At 41.6% G+C, this 16,843-nt stretch overlaps 2 protein-coding genes across 3 annotated transcripts in view; one reads left to right on the top strand and one right to left on the bottom strand.

Annotated features, from left to right (window-relative positions):
* The first annotated feature begins 333 nt into the window (after window positions 1–333).
* On the top strand, window positions 334–5,117 carry LOC120063848 (glutaminase kidney isoform, mitochondrial-like). Its single transcript, XM_039014165.1, has 5 exons — window positions 334–443; window positions 2,779–2,845; window positions 3,101–3,177; window positions 3,407–3,470; window positions 3,750–5,117. The coding sequence occupies exons 1-5, from the start codon at window positions 434–436 to the stop codon at window positions 3,898–3,900; spliced, it is 369 nt and encodes a 122-aa protein (XP_038870093.1). The 5' UTR covers window positions 334–433; the 3' UTR covers window positions 3,901–5,117.
* Window positions 5,118–7,168: 2,051 nt separating this feature from the next.
* Window positions 7,169–16,843, bottom strand: part of stat1b (signal transducer and activator of transcription 1b) — a 40,309-nt gene continuing 30,634 nt past the window's right edge. The window contains exons 17-25 of one of the 2 annotated variants that reach the window (XM_039015001.1): window positions 16,472–16,607; window positions 16,064–16,119; window positions 15,884–15,975; window positions 15,625–15,764; window positions 10,730–10,915; window positions 10,276–10,351; window positions 9,827–9,923; window positions 9,202–9,260; window positions 7,169–7,570 (exon numbers count right to left, since the gene is read on the bottom strand). In XM_039015001.1, coding sequence (XP_038870929.1) covers window positions 9,237–9,260; window positions 9,827–9,923; window positions 10,276–10,351; window positions 10,730–10,915; window positions 15,625–15,764; window positions 15,884–15,975; window positions 16,064–16,119; window positions 16,472–16,607 — 807 coding nt within the window. In that variant the 3' untranslated portion in view covers window positions 7,169–7,570; window positions 9,202–9,236. Of the gene's footprint in view, window positions 7,571–9,201; window positions 9,261–9,826; window positions 9,924–10,275; window positions 10,443–10,729; window positions 10,916–15,624; window positions 15,765–15,883; window positions 15,976–16,063; window positions 16,120–16,471; window positions 16,608–16,843 lie in introns of those variants that run through there. The other variant, XM_039015002.1, reaches the window with a different exon arrangement.

Below are 16,843 nucleotides of genomic sequence, written 5' to 3'. Positions count from 1 at the left end.
TGCAATCAGCGACGCAATACTGGATCCCCATACCACTAAAAAGACCACTCGAAACAATAAATACTGGTGTATTAGCTACGTTTCCGTTTTTTTGTACAATAATGTGATGACAACAAATAAATAAGTAATCAACAGCCAACAACAATGATGAGCAATACATAACATTGTAAATAAGAATGTGTTCTTAACTGACTTGCCTAGTTAAATAAGGTGAAATAATAAAAAATAAAAATAAAATGCAGTAATTGGAGAAGAACGCTTGAGGGCGACTACGAACCAGTTTTGAATAAACAAGGACAGAAGCAAGCCATGTGTTGTTGGGTCAGAGGCGAAGGTTCATAGTTGAAATTCGAAAAGATGGTGGCGCACGCAGAAATACGCGTGGTTCACCGTGGTGGCAGCAAAATAAACTTCAGAGAGCCAGTTATTACAAATGATTCCAGGTACGTGTGTGTGTACTTTGCAGCTGATATGAGCTAAACCTGAATTAACTGTATGTCACAAGTATGCCATGGATGCAAACTGGATCCCTGGCTAGCTAGCAGCACAAGTATTCTAATCTTGAGAGAAACGTAACGTTGGCTATTGTTGTCTGTGGTCCTGTAGCTCAGTTGGTACAGCATGGCGCTTGCAACGCAAGAATTATGGGTTCGATTCCCGGGAGCACCCATACGTAAAATGTATACGTGCATGGCCATTGCTTCGTCCCGCAACGAACCATTGTTTATACAGACGACTCGTTGCAGAAGCTTCCGTACGTAGTCAGGCGTCCTTGATCAACCAACTCAAACGAAAATAACGTTTCCACTTAACAGCGGCATATTCAGTATCTCTAGGGACGATACTTTGCATTATCGTAGCTAAATCGCTTTGGGTAAAATGTATTTCTAAATGGCTTATACACAGAACCAGTGCAGTGGTCGAAAAAGTACCCAATTGTCATACATGACAGTCATTTTCTATTAAGGTATCTTTACTTTTACTCAAGTTAAAGTCACCCAGTAAAATACTAGAGTAATAGTCTAAAAGTATTTGGTTTTAAATATACTTAAGTATCAAAAATGTAATTGGATAAAATGTACTTATAAATTAACCTATAAATAATTTCAAATTCCTTATATTAAGCAAACCAGATGGCACCATATTCTTGTTTTTTAAATTTATGGATAGCCAGGGGCTCCAACACTGACATAATTGACAAATTAAGCAGATATAGATTCGAATGTTAGATTAGAACATTGTGCAAGGTTACTGTCCATTGTGCCAATGAAGCTGTTCTTATGCTACACCCTCGGAGTGTGGTGTCAGGAAAATAACCTCACGCTCAATGTCAACAAAACAAAGGAGATGATCATGGACTTCAGGAAACAGCAGAGGGAGCACCCCCCTATCCACATCAACAGGACAGTAGTGGAGAAGTGGAAAGGTTTAAGTTCCTTGGCGTACACATCACAGACAAATTGAAATGGTTCATTCTGTTCTGATTGGTGTTCTACTGTGATGTGGAGCTCCTTTATATTCTATTCTGGGCAGTTGTGTCTCTGCATTGGAAAGCATTGTGCATCCTCATCAAAATGCATCAGATATGTTATACTGCACAGCTGTTCTTCCCCAAGTAAAACATTTCTCAACTGGTAATAACTCCATATTGTCATTAATTGAGAAATGTATTAATTGATTCGTTTTTACTGGTTTGTTGTGAATGTGAAGCAAGGGTTTTATGCTTTTGATTCCCCAGCACTGTTTACTGTTTTTGTTTTTAATTCACTGTTTTCATTAGCTCCAGTACAGTTGATATATAAAGCATCTAATTCCGGTCCAAACAGAGGTTCACATAACAATGTCTTTGAAGCTTTTGAGCTCCACCCACAATACCACCACCATCACCCAATTGGAAAAACAGAGAATTTACTCAAGGCAATGTCACTATCCCTTCAGTAATGTTTCAGCACCCTCTAGTGGTTAATTGTCAGATTAGATTAGAGAAGGTTACTGCAGACCAATAACTTTGCAATACAGCAAGGCCCTCAATTTAGATTGCCTTCCCTCCCATAAAACGCACAAGTAGTCTGTTAAAGCATGGGAACTTCAAGTAAGTGTATTGTGAACGGACCAAAAGAGAATAAGCTCAAATTGTATTCCATCACTCTATTTCTATGCTAGTGCCATAGTGTTACACCCAATATGTTCATCTCTACCTGTACTTCTCCAATCAACTCTTTAAAAACCCACTGCCAGAATCCAACCATAGTATTTGGTCTGTAATCGATACTGGTAGCTCCTCAAACATGACTGGGTGCACTTTAAAATAGAAAACATTGGCTAAGGAAGCTGGCAATATCCCCTGCTTAGACATTATAAAGGGGTAATAAGAACTTCTGGGAAGTCTTACAATGCACTACAACTGTATTCTTAGCATTATTCCTTTCAGCTCTACTTAGTGATGCCAATATTTTTTTAACTATAGTTTTCTTACTTTTTCTCATTTCGTTTCCTAGTTATTGCTGACGTCATGAGTGGCTCGCAGTAGCATTTTACTTCAGGTTATTACAGTAAACGAGAAAGCTCTCAATCTGCCGTATAATTTTCAGATTCACATAATTTAAGTAGTACTGCCATTGCCTTGGGGTTTTGTTAGGAGTTTATTGGTATCCAGAAGTCCTGATTTGATGGGTTTGACTCTGCTTCTCCTTTAGCTGGCACATGTCCCCCACACACCCCCTGGCTGCCTGTGTGTGTTGCCTGGTTCCACAAACTGCTTTCTTTTTTTCGCTCCAGGTCAAGTCTGTCATCAACCTCCTGTTTGCCGCCTACACCGGAAACGTCTCAGCACTAAGGAGGTCAAGTATGCAACTCTCAAATTCACAGAAACACCAAACATAATGACTGTGCCTCAGTGTGTACAATGGCACTAAAGTCCTGCTGTCCATGAAATGCAAATTATATATATTTTTTTATCATGTTAATTTCATGACAATGGAATGATTAGATCTTCATAGTGATAAATCATCTTTTGCATCTCTGACTTACTTCCGTGTTCTTTCTTTGGCCGTTATCGTCCATCTCGTGACACTGCTGACCTGTTTCTGTATGTCTGCAGATTTGCTCTGTCCTCCATGGACATGGAGCAGAGGGACTATGACTCCAGGACGGCTTTACATGTGGCTGCAGCAGAAGGTACTTCTCACAGCCTCCTTTTCCTGTCACACACAGGGACAGATTGTGTGTGTGTCAGGGTCCTCTGGGAGTGTTTGGCAGACCCCCTCTGTGTCGTAGGGTTAATTTGTTGTCCCTCGGTAACTGCACTGTGTAGTGTTTGACGTCTTTGCTGCAGTATGTGAGAGAGAAAGTGTGTAGGAGTGTGTGTTTGTTTCTTAAATAACCCTGTCATCTGCTCTACTTTCAGGACATGCAGAGGTGGTGCGCTTCCTCTTGGAGGCGTGCAAAGTGAACCCTGTTCCCATTGATAGGTATGACCACTTTGTCTGTCTGCCTGTCTGTCTTATCTGTGTGTGTGTTTTGGGTGGGTAGGTAGGTGTGGGTGGATGAGAGACTGTATCATATACTTGTGTGACAGTCTACAATGTACTCCCACTCAAAAGAACACTTATGGTCAACCATGAGGGATTTATTTGAACTGTACCCTATAGAATTTTCACACCTGAAGAGTTGTGTTAGTTCCCAAAACGAATACCTTTGTAGGCCAGTCCAACCCCAGTCAGTCACACTGCTCATTATCTTTCCGGTAGGTGGGATAAGACCCCAATGGAAGAGGTCTTGCATTTTGTCCATCACGACATGGTCACCATCCTCCAGGACTATCAAAACAAGTACAACCCACAAGAGGCCCCCAAGAAGGACAAGGAGACAGCAGAGAACAACCTGGGCGGCCTGCTGTAGTGTAGACATCCAAGCCAGTTGATGGCGCCACGCTGCTTTTGTATCCTCTCTACTAGACTGCTGTTTCTTTGGTGGGATAAAAACTTTTTGGAGTGACTTTTGTCGACTTTGTATGATGACTTTATTTCTGAACTGTGTGTTTGATTAAATGTGTTTGACATGTTTTATACTCCTTTGTTTTACTGTAAGTGTTTTGCTTTACCTTTTGTTGTGTGTGTGTGTGTGTGTGTGTGTGTGTGTGTGGTGAGAGTGAGTCCCAAATCAAAGTGCAGAATCTGATTGAATCTTTGTGACATTGGTGTGCAATATAAAGTGATATCATTATACATATGCTGCTACATGTAAATTGTATATTTATGTACTGTATAAAGTAAATATATTTCATGATATCAAGTACCAATACTATAATTCAATGTAATAGTTTAGCAGTTTGGTATTTTTCCTGGAAGGCCACAATGTGTAGTAATCTTTGGCCAAACCAGGCACATTAGAGTCTATGGAGCGATATGATGTTGAATCTGAAATTCAGTTTATGTTGGCACTAATATCACTCCATAACATTCTAGCTATATGTCTTGGTTAATGGCTGGTTGGAAAAAATGAAAAAGACTGTAGCTCCTAAAGACATGATGGGCCACCACTTGGGTAGAAGCACTATATGGTCCTGTAGCCTACTTTGTCACATGTAAACAAGTTTAGGATGCCAAATGTTACCAAACATCCTACGCTTCCACTAGTCCCAGTCAAACTTATCTTGACCTTTATCAACCCTACTGCATATGCCCTTTAGCTTTCATTTCAATTTCATTTTATTGTACTTTATTTGGGACGGCACAAGACACTTAAACCAAAAAAAAGGTGTATATTTTTGGTCTAGTGTTCTTTTTTTGTATTATGATTTTCTCTTAACAATGGAATTTTACTTCTCTCTTGCTCAATACTGTCTGCTATGTGCACACAGTTGTCTGTTGTAGATCTGGAACCACTGACAGAATAGGGGAGTATCTGTGGCCACTAGTCTGGCATCAGTAGTCTGAAATAGGAGGAAACCAGTTGGACATGTACATAAACATATGGCAGTTGACATTAATATTGTCAAAAACTCATCCTAAATGTCTCACACTTTTTGAAGGAACTTGTGCCTTTGGCGAGGATTCAATATTCCCACGGAGCTGGTGTGTGTAAAGGACCATATAAAATCATCTGAATGAGGGTTATTCATGATTCAGTGGGATTATAGCATAGTTGAATTCCATTTCATTTCCAATGAGTTTAAGAAATGAATGGAAAGCCATGTACTGATTGTATTTGTATGTTATGAATCGCTACTTGAATATGTACAAAAACAGTTTGTTGATTTAGTGTGTCAGTTTTGTGGAGGCCCAATATGAATGTAGAATCCAGACAGTTAAGGAATGACACGCAGTATGACATGAGCGATACCAAAAACATGGCTACTGCAGTCAGTTTACAACCAGAGTTTTTCTTTTTTAATTTGTTTATTGCTTAAACACACATTTTAACACAGCATAAACCAATACTGATGAAATTAGAAATCAAAACAGTGGTAGGTTTTATGGGGAAAACATTAAATCAAATCACATACACGTTTAGCAGATGTTAATGCGAGTGTAGCGAAATGCTTGTGCTTCTAGTTCCGACCGTGCAGTAGTATCTAACAAGTAATCTAACAATTTCACAACAACTGCCATGTACACACAAGTGTAAAGGAATGAATAAGAATATGTACATATAAATATATGGATGAGCGATGGCCAAACAGCATAGGCAAGATGCAGTAGATGGTATAGAGTACAGTATATCCATATGAGATGAGTAAAGTAGGGTATGTAAACATTATATACAGTGGCATTGTTTAAAGTGACTAGTGACTTATTACATCCAATTTTTAATTATTAAAGTGGCTAGAGATTGAGTCAGTATGTTGGCAGCAGCCACTCAATGTTAGTGATGGCTGTTTAACAGTCATGGCCTTGAGATAGAAGCTGTTTTTCAGTCTCTCGGTCCCAGCTTTGATGCACTTGTACTGACCTCGCCTTCTGGATGATAGCAGGGTGAACAGGCAGTGGCTCGGGTGGTTGTTGTCCTTGATGATCTTTTTTGCCTTCCTGTGACATCGGGTGGTGTAAGTGTCCTGGAGGGCAGGTAGTTTTCCCCCGGGGATGCGTTGTGCAGTTGCTGTACCAGGCGGTGATACAGCCTGACAGGATGCTCTCGATTGTGCATCTGTAAAAATTTGTGACCGTTTTTGGTGACAAGCCAAATTTCTTCAGCCTCCTGAGGTTGAAGAGGCGATGTTGTACCTTCTTCACCATGCGGTCTGTGTGGGTGGACTATTTCAATTTGTCCGTGATGTGTACGCAGAGGAACTTAAAACTTTCCACTTCTCCAATACTCTCCTGTTGATGTGGATAGGGGGGTGCTCCCTCTGCTGTTTCCTGAAGTCCACGATCATCTCCTTTGTTGACGTTGAGCGTGAGGTTATTTTCCTCACACCACACTCCGAGGGTGTAGCATAAGAACAGCTTCATTGGCACAATGGACAATAACCTTGCACAATGTTCTAATCTATATCTGAAGAACCCTGTCCTCTCTGTACATTCCATTTCTATCTCAACCATTACTTTTTCATTTGTGTAATGCACTGTTACCGTTTTGCAGCAACACTGAGATGGTGACATTGTGTATAGAGATATAGAACATGTTAAAATGATATCCAAAGAATGAGAAAGATAATGGAACATTTTGCCACAGACATTTAACCTCATTCACCACTCTAATAGTCTGGGAAACACCTGACTTGAACCCTCCAACTTGAACCCTCCAACCAATCACCACCCTAACACATACATAAAGGAACAGGTCTCAAAATCTGACATTGGTTTTGTCCTTGTCACAACATGTCTGTTGTAATGGAGGTGGTTCGAAGAAGGGTAACCTTGCCTGAGCCCTGATAACTTGTGTTAGCTGCCTAGGCTTTAGCTCAGAGGAGTTCGAATCCCTGGAGGTCATATGGACAGTTGGTTTAAGTCAGATGTCACCAATAGTCGCAGACCAGTCTAAAATTCCAACTAAAGACAGAGTGTATTGCTGTACTATACATGGATGTCCTTTTCTGTTATTTTAAGACATACATGTCCTAAAGTTCATTTGTTACGAGGTGTGCTTGCTCCTTGCAGTGGAATATGTACACATATATAAATATATTTCAATTAACAAGGTTAAATAAAGCAACGCTTTTCAGGCATGTGAGAACTCTTATTTTTTATTAATTGAAACAATGAAGTCCAGGCAGTCGTGAGTACAGTTTAGAAGTACTTTGCATATAAGGGTCATTCCACAAATTCTGTATAACTTGTTACAACCTGGCTCAAGATTGAAACAAACAATGGGAAACCACACACTGAGTAAAGGAATAACAAAATTAATTTATACCATAAATAAACACTCACAAAAATAATCAGATGAGACATGAAGGTCAGTAAATTAGGTGTCAACTGCCAAAGCCACAACAACACAACCAAAGGTGTGCACGGAGAGAGGAATCTCTTGCTGAATGGGGGAAACAGTGGCTTTATGCCACAGCTGAGCTTTCACAGGTGTGCCCCAATCAGCACTGACGACCCTCCCAGCTCCGCCCACCAATCTCCTGCAGGAAGTAAGCACAGCAAAACCCATAAACCAGAGCAGGGAGGGGCCGTCACACTTGGTCAAAGAAAATATTTGATTTCACCAAATGTTCACATTCTGTCATAAAAAGCACACGTTCAACTTCATAAACATGTTTTCCCATCTCAAAACTATCAGTACCAAATAAAGTACCAGGGTTGACCTTAACAGGGTTGATGATTTCTTCTTAAATCAGCCATAAATCCCCTTGTGACAGGGGAAATGACAGCTTGTTGTGTGCTACAGGGAGTGGCAATTGCATGCAAGCTTCACCCCAAAAATGTAATTGTTAAAACACTTCTAGCCTATCTATGGCTAACAGGGTTGGCATGTTACGCTCGACCTGCTCAGTTTTCCACCACAAAACACCAGAAAATGTACAAAAAAAGAGTAGATCCAGCGCACCTGCGTTTACTCTGTGATTTGACTATTAGATGTTCAATGTTTCTTTTGAAAGCAATATTTCAAAAGGAATAGTTTCACCAAATTAAAACGAGAGCTCAGTTTACGTAACAGGGTTGACCTTAAAATGAGGGACAGATGCAAATGAATCACTACTCACATGAAATAAAGAATCATCTTCAGAAATCACTTTGTCAAAGCAACAAAATAACTAGGGCTTGGAGAAACTTTGAGAAATGTTGGGATTAAGTGTCAAAATGCTGAATTTGAGGCCCCCCGAGTGGGGCAGTTGTCTAAGGCACTGCATCGCAGTGCTTGAGGTGTCACTACAGAGCCGGGTTCGATCCCGGGCTGTGTCGCAACCAGCCGTGACCGGGAGATCCATGAGGCGACGCACAATTGGCCCAGCGTCGTCCGGGTTAGGGGAGGGTTTAGCCGGACGCGATGTCCTTGTCCCATCGCGCTCTAGTGACTCCTGTGGTGGTCGCCAGTTGTGCGGTGTTTCCTCCGACACATTGGTGCGGCTGGCTTCTGGATTAATCGAGCAGTGTGTCAAGAAGCAGGGTCATGTTTCGGCGGACGCAAGGCTCTTGACCTTCGCCTCTCCCGATGGGACAAGTACTACCAATTGCAGCGATGGGACAAGTACTACCAATTGGAAATCACTAAATTGGGGAGAAAATTTTGTAAAAATAACACAAAACAATATAGATATATTTGATGAATTTTGGCATTTTAGCAAGCCTTTATCCATATTAAACATCTGATTTATTGAAGTCTCCATGTGGTCTATATTAAAGGCTACTTCATTTAATATAACAGCCTTTTAAAATTCAATATTGGTGCAACATTTCTGACTGAAATATCAAAGGGCACTCATTTCGTGGAACAACCCAGAACAGCTGAACCATTTTCCTTATTATAAGTTACGACAAAATCATATCTATTTACAAAGTGAAGAACAGCTTTCTCATCCCTTTTTTTCTTCACATTACATATGCATACACAAAATGTTACCCTGTCCCACAAGTAGCGTAGAATGACATTCCTTATTACAAACAGCTGGACTCAAAGCCCCAAAATCTCATGCATGTATATAAAACGATAACGTAGGACTACATATATATACAGTTTCAGGTGTGCTTTCAAATCTATTGCAAACGTCATCCTTTTTGTGTGGTGTCTTCGGTACTCGGCTCGGGAGCTTACACAAATTTTCCTGGGCACCACCTGAAGAGGGCAGATTAGTTTGGGAAGGGAGTGCACATCTGAAGGGAGAGGAACAACATAGGATCAGGGGGGGAAATGGCTGCATCTCAATAGTGGAATGCTGCACTTTTGTGATTGCATGTGTTACACAGTGGCACAGTCACATAGTAAATAAAAAATGCATGAATTATCCCGACCCTCGCATGGAAGATTTGGAAATAAATGCTTCAGTTATGACAGCGGTACAGCTGATTTGCCCGGACCTTACATTCTAATTTTAGCCCAGGGCTGTCTTGTCTTCTCAAATGTTCACATCTTTTACACATTTTGTGTTTTATGATGATAAGATATGTGTTGTCTCATCTCTGTGTGTGGCTGGCACTGTCTGTCTCTAACCTACCACACTGTGGGTCATGTAACTCTGCCCAGGTGTTGCTGATACATGCCAGATCTTACTACACCCGGATAATTATTTTACGTATCAGCTAACCACATATGTTATAGCAATCTGGTGCCGGGCGGCACAGTTGATGATGTTTCACGCAACCATTGGTTGATGCATGGAACGGCTGAGCAGGGGAACGCGACCACTGTGTGCGGCTGGTGCTGTCTGGCTGTAACCTACCACATTTTCAATCTCATCAGGGTTAATAATCCTGGTCAGCTCTCCATACACTTCGGGACTCATGGGCAGCATGGCATCCTGTAGTCTGAAGGGGTGGCTGAGGAGAAACAGAACCCAACAAACAGTTACATAACCTGGAGAAAAGAAATGTTTGCAGTATTTAATATGATATCTGAGTGAGAGTGACAATCAATCAATGGGGGCCCTTCGGTCGGTAATTCAACCATGTTTACAACCAGTGAAATATTTAGCTAGACTAATTTACCAATCTAAAACATGTTAGCTGACATGGGTGAGTGACTGTCAGTGACTGACATAACAAGAGACGTACACTTTTCGTTTGACCTTTTCTTGTACTTTGGGCTGTGTGGGTTGTCTGTGTGTATCTTAAATCAATGAAAACTATATAAAAACAGTAAAAGGGGTTTCATAACAAGAATCACACTTACACTTCAGACACATAGATGCGCTTCGTCTTAATGTAGCCAGCCTTAGAGGCACTCTCCAACTCCATTGGCTCAGCAGCTGAGGTCAAAGGTTATAGACGTCTAGAGGTTATCATCAGAACCAAACACAGGTGGCCCCTACATTGGGGAGGACGGATTCATTGTAATGGCTGAAACGGAGTAAATGGAATGGTATCAAACACATCACAGACTCCATTCCAGACATTATTTTGAGCCTTCCTCCCCTTACCAACCTCCCGTGGCAAGGCATTACCAGTGGTCAGTATTTCAATGGGGGAAAAGGGTGTGGCACAACAAAATATGAAAAGTATGCTATGCAGTGAATATTGTGTATAATAGCTTAGACTGGAATTGAAGTCTTCAACACCATTTGTACCTTTTTCAACTACTCAATCTTTCCTCAACATACATACATTTCTAACAGCTTGTTAGTTACCTTCTGTGGGGCGGCTGTAGTAGCGTGTGAAGGCGCTGTCTTTGGGGATGTTGGGGTAGAGGTAGAGCAGAGGGTTCTCAGGGATGTTCTCGGCAGCCATCAGCTTGTAGTTGCGAAGGATGTCAGGAAAAGAGATGGCGGCCAGCTCCTTCTTAGTGTAGGGCTCCACCGCGTGGAAATGGAGTTCTATATGTTCATAAATATACAGTTGAAGTCGGAAGTTTACATACACCTTAGCCAAATACATCTAAACTCCAGTTTTCACAATTCCTGACATTTAATCCTAGTAAAAATTCCCTGTCTTAGGTCAGTTAAATCACCACTTTATTTTAAGAATGTGAAATGTCAGAATAATAGTAGAGAGAATTATTTATTTCAGCTTTTATTTCTTTCATCACATTCCCAGTGGGTCAGAAGTTTACATACACTCAATTAGTATTTGGTAGCATTGCTTTTAAATTGTTTAACTTAGGTCAAACATTTAGGGTAGCCTTCCACAAGCTTCCCACAATAAGTTGTCACGCCCTGGCTATAGAGAGGCTTATAGAGAGCATTTATAGAGAGCATTTTCACTTTTGGATGAATTGCGTGCCCATAGTGAACTGCCTCCTACTCTGTCCCAGATGCTAATATATGCATATTATTAGTACTATTGGATAGAAAACACTCTCAAGTTTATAAAACTGTTTGAATGATGTCTGTGAGTATAACAGAACTCATATGGCAGGCAAAAACCTGAGAAAAAAAAACAGGAAGTGAGAATTCTGAGAGTGGTCGATGTTAAAGTCATCGCCTATTCAATTCCCTGTAATATATGGATCTGTTTGCACTTCCTACGCCTTCCACTGGATGTCAACAGTCAGTAGAACGTGGAATGAAGCTTATGCTGTGTTGTGGGACCGGATGGGAGGTGTTTGAGTCAGTGGTCTGGCAGAGTGCCAGTTCTTGGTCACGCACTTTCCTCATATCGCCATGCGTTCCATTACTTATAGAGACTGAAAAGAATGCTCCGGTTGGAACGTTATTGGATATATATGATAACAACATCCTGAAGATTGATTCTCTACTAAGTTTGACCAGTTTATTTGACTTGTAATATAACGTTTTGAAGTTTTCGTCCGACGTTTGCTTGCATCTGCGCGAGCGTTTGGACACGTGTACTACACCTGCTAGCAAAATTAGCTAAATTGGAAATAAGTAATGGACATTATCGAACAAAACAACGATTTATTGTGGAACTAGGATTCCTGGCACTGCAATCTGATGAAGATAATCAAAGGCAAGGGAATATTTATGATGTAATTTTGTATTTCTGTTGACTCCAACATGGCGGAGAAATGTTGTTAAATCTGAGCGCCGTCTCAGATTATTGCATGGTGTGCTTTTTACGTAAAGTTTGTTTGAAATCTGACACAGCGGTTGCATTAAGAACAAGTGTATTTTTAATTATATGTAAAACATGTATCTTTCATCAAAGTGTATGATGAGTATTTCTGTTATTTGACGTGGCTCTCTATAATTACTCCGGATATTTTGGAGGCATTTTTTTATTTTTTATTATAAAAAATAAAAAAAAGTATCCCATTTTCTCCCCAATTTTCGTGGTATCCAATCGCTAGTAATTACTATCTTGTCTCATCGCTACAACTCCCGTACGGGCTCGGGAGAGACGAAGGTCGAAAGCCATGCGTCCTCCGAAGCACAACCCAACCAAGCCGCACTGCTTCTTAACACAGCGCGCCTCCAACCCGGAAGCCAGCCGCACCAATGTGTCGGCGGAAACACCGTGTACCTGGCCCCCTTGGTTAGCGCGCACTGCGCCCGGCCCGCCACAGGAGTCGCTGGAGCGCGATGAGACAAGGATATCCCTACCGGCCAAACCCTCCCTAACCCGGACGACGCTATGCCAATTGTGCGTCGCCCCACGGACCTCCCGGTCGCGGCCGGCTGCGACAGAGCCTGGGCGCGAACCCAGAGACTCTGGTGGCGCAACTAGCACTGCGATGCAGTGCCCTAGACCACTGCGCCACCCGGGAGGCCCCTTTTTTGGAGGCATTTCTGAACATGGCGCCAATGTAAACCGAGATTTGTGGATGTAAATATGCACATTATCGAACAAAACATAAATGTATTGTGTAACATGATGTCATATGAGTGTCATCTGATGAAGATGTTCAAAGGTTAGTGATTAATTTTATCTCTATTTCTGCTTTTTGTTACTACTATATTTTGCTGGGAAAATGGCTGTGTTTTTCTGTGGCTATGTACTGAGCTAACATAATTGTTTGGTGTGCTTTCCCCGTAAATCCTTTTTGAAATCAGAGATGTTGGCTAGATTCACAACATGTGTAGCTTTTAAATTTGGTGTCTTTCATGTGTGATTTCACGAAAGATTGATTTTTATAGTAATATATTTAAATTTGGCGCGCTACATTTTTTCTGGATTTTGGCCAAGTGGGACATTAGTGTCCCACATATCATAGAGAAGTTAAATTAAATATGAACACGCACTACGCTGCACCTTGGTCCTCATCTCTTTCTCCAGACGACAATCGTGACATAAGTTGAGTGAATTTTGGCCCATTCCTCCTGACAGAGCTGGTGTAACTGAGTCAGGTTTGTAGGCCTCCTTGCTCGCACACGCTTTTTCAGTTCTGCCCACAAAATGTCTATAGGATTGAGGTCAGGGCTTTGTGATGGTCACTCCAATACCTTGACTTTGTTGTCCTTAAGCCATTTTGCCACAACTTTGGAAGTATGCTTGGGGTCATTGTCCATTTGGAAGACCCATTTGCGACCAAGCTTTAACTTCCTGACTGATGTCTTGAGATGTTTCTTCAATATATCCACCAAATTGTCCTCCTCATGATGCCATCTATTTTGTGAAGTGCACCAGTCCCTCCTGCAGCAAAGCACACCCACAACATGATGCTGCCACCCCCGTGCTTCACGGTTGGGATGGTGTTCTTCGGCTTGCAAGCCTCCCCCTTTTTCCTCCAAACATAACGATGGTCATTATGGCCAAACAGTTATATTTTTGTTTCATCAGACCAGAGGGGGAAAAAAGTACGACCCATGTGAATTTGCAAACCGTAGTCTAGCTTTTTTATGGCGGTTTTGGAGCAGTGGCTTCTTCCTTGCCTTTCAGGTTATGTCGATGTAGGACTCATTTTACTGTGGATAAAGATACTTTTGTACCCGTTTCCTCCAGCATCTTCACAAGGTCCTTGCTGTTGTTCTGGGATTGATTTGCACTTTTCGCACCAAAGTATGTTCATCTCTAGGAGACAGAACGTGTCTCCTTCCTGAGCAGCATGACGGCTGCGTGGTACCATGGTGTTTATACTTGCGTACTATTGTTTGTACAGGTGAACGTGGTACCTTCAGGCGTTTGGAAATTGCTCCCAAGGATGAACCAGACATGTGGAGGTCCACCATTTTTTGGGCTGATTTCTTTTGATTTTCCCATGATGTCAAGCAAAGAGGCACTTGGTTTGAAGATAGGCCTTGAAATACATCCACAGGTACACCTCCAATTGACTCAAATGATGTCAATTAGCCTATCAGAAGCTTCTAAAGCCATGACATCATTTTCTGGAAACTTCCAAGCTGTTTAAAGGCACAGTCAATTTAGTGTATGTAAACTTCTGACCCACTGGAATTGTGATACAGTGAATTAATCTGTCTGTAAACAATTGTTGGAAAAATTACTTGTGTCATGCTGTCACGTTCGTCGTATGGAGGAAGAGAGGAGGACCAAGGCGCAGCGTGATAGTAATACATTCTTCTATTTATTTACCGAAACGAAGAACACTTGACAAACTATACAAAAACAACAAAACGAACGTGACGCTATATAAGAAAAGTGCAGACACAGGCAACTTACACATAGACAATAACCCACGAAATATGGCTGCCTAAATATGGTTCCCAATCAGAGACAACGATAAACAGCTGCCTCTAATTGAGAACCAATCTAGGCAACCATAGACATACAAACACCTAGACTAGAAACACCCCATAAACATACAAAACCCCTAGACAAGACAAAACACATACATCCCCCATGTCACACCCTGACCTAACCAAAATAATAAAGAAAACAAAGATAACTAAGGTCAGGGCGTGACACATGCACAAAACTATAGTTTGTTAAAACAAGAAATTTGTGGAGTGGTTGAAAAACTAGTTTTAATGACTCCAACCTAAGTGTATTTTAACTTCTGACTTCAACTGTACATAAATGCACACACACACAATGTGATATTAGAATGTGTTCTCAGTCAGCTTACCTGGTAAAATAATACAAACAGAAACACATATACCTGAGACAGATGTACAGACACATACTCATAATGTGTAAAAACAATATATATTAAAATATATTTTTTTTTGTCTGTCCATAGGTAAGTACATGGAGTGTATATATACCACACATTAGGAACACCTTCCTAATATTGAGTTGCACCCCCCCACACTTTTGCCCCCAGAACAGCCTCAATTCATCGGGGCATGGACTCTACAAGGTGTCGAAAGTGTTCCACAAGGATGCTGGCCCATGTTGACTCCAATGCTTCCCACAGTTTTGTCAAGTTGGCTGGATATCCTTCAAGGGTGGTGGATCATTCTTGATACACACGGGAAACTGTTGAGCGTGAAAATTCCAGCAGTGTTGCAGTTCTTGACTCAAACCGATGCACCTGGCACCTACTACTATACCCCATTCAAAGACACTTAAATATTTTGTCTTGCCCATTCACCCTCTGAATGGCACACATACACAATCCACGTCCCAATTGTCTCAAGGCTTAAAAATCCTTCTTTAACCCATCTCCTCCCCTTCATCTACAGCTACAAAGCTACAACAACATATGCACACAAAAAAACACACACACCGTTATTGGAGCCCTCCACCCAGGTGAAGGTAATGGCTCCCTCTCGGCTGCTCTCGCTGAAGCGCAGCAGGAACGTTCCAGGCTCCTTGTCCTTCAGCAGGACCTTCTCTCTCTCCTTACTAACAAAGCCCATGATACACCTATAGACCATAGATATGTAGTGGATTATAGCACAATAAAGTAACTTTTCAAAAAAGTAATGTTGACCTAGTCTTCAGAAAGGCATACTGAAGTAATGTGAGTTGGAGAGATGTTTTACCCATCATTCCACAGACACAGCAGGTGTGTCTTGATCAGGTCCAGTATTCCCTCGATCCACAGCCAGAAGGGAAAGCTCTTCTCATTCACATTCTGCTCAGGCAAAGACACACTCAATACACAGCCCATAGTAAACACACAGGGGTTGGCTAAAACACTAAACTTCCAGTGAGATGCTCACCTTACAGAACTTGGTCCAGGGGATGAGGCCATTAGGGTTTCCCGCTGCTTCCTGACCTGTCACAGGAGTTTCGTATTATTATTGGTTCACTTTAATGGAACGACCTTAGCTAACACCGTTATGAGCAACACATGACAGAGGTCATAAGCTGTTTATGCACCTTTTTATATGGTGAATAGATTTTATGCAACATTTGTATTGTTAGCCTTTATCTTGGATTAGTTGGCCAAATTAGTTGGTCACCTTGACTCTCTTGCCAGATATGTGTGTAGAGAAAAACTAATAGCCACCTCACACACTGTATGTATGGCCACCTTTTATAACCAACTAGCGCACCTTAATATCACAGATGGGTTTGCTGTGGCTGTGTCGTTTCACAAAACCACGCCAAGTCACAATGAGACTCACCCAGGAGCTTGTCTCCCAGCATGCTCAGCTGCTCGTCGTTGAGACCTCGCTTGGTTATGGAGGAGAACTGCCAGCTCAGCACGTTTGACAACTGGCTCCAGGTGGCCTGAGGAGGGCTCAGGAAGAACGACAGATTCTGAGGAGGAGGAGAGAGAGGGATGGAGATGATAAGCTGATAGTTTGGAAGAGGAGTGTTAGTGCTGTGGTGGAACAAAAGCCTGCACACCAGCTGGCTCTTCAGGACCAGGAGTTCGACCCCCTAGATTAAACCTGTCCAGTCTGGATCACATGACATAAGTAAGGAGGCAGTTAAGAGAACAAAAGTGACTGTAGTTCTCAGAGGGTAAAATCTCAGTAAGTAGATAGATATAC

Source organism: Salvelinus namaycush, chromosome 19 (assembly GCF_016432855.1).
Source record: "Salvelinus namaycush isolate Seneca chromosome 19, SaNama_1.0, whole genome shotgun sequence".
In the NCBI taxonomy this organism is placed as follows: domain Eukaryota; kingdom Metazoa; phylum Chordata; class Actinopteri; order Salmoniformes; family Salmonidae; genus Salvelinus; species Salvelinus namaycush.
Note: the sequence above shows the minus strand (reverse complement) of the source record. Positions and strands in the feature narration are given on the sequence as shown.

What these genes read in the sequence shown, in the direction of transcription:
- LOC120063848 (XM_039014165.1), top strand. An exon ending in ACATGTGGCTGCAGCAGAAG is followed by an intron (nt 3,178 to 3,406) that starts GTACTTCTCACA and finishes CTCTACTTTCAG; the next exon opens with GACATGCAGAGGTGGTGCGC. An exon ending in AACCCTGTTCCCATTGATAG is followed by an intron (nt 3,471 to 3,749) that starts GTATGACCACTT and finishes TCTTTCCGGTAG; the next exon opens with GTGGGATAAGACCCCAATGG.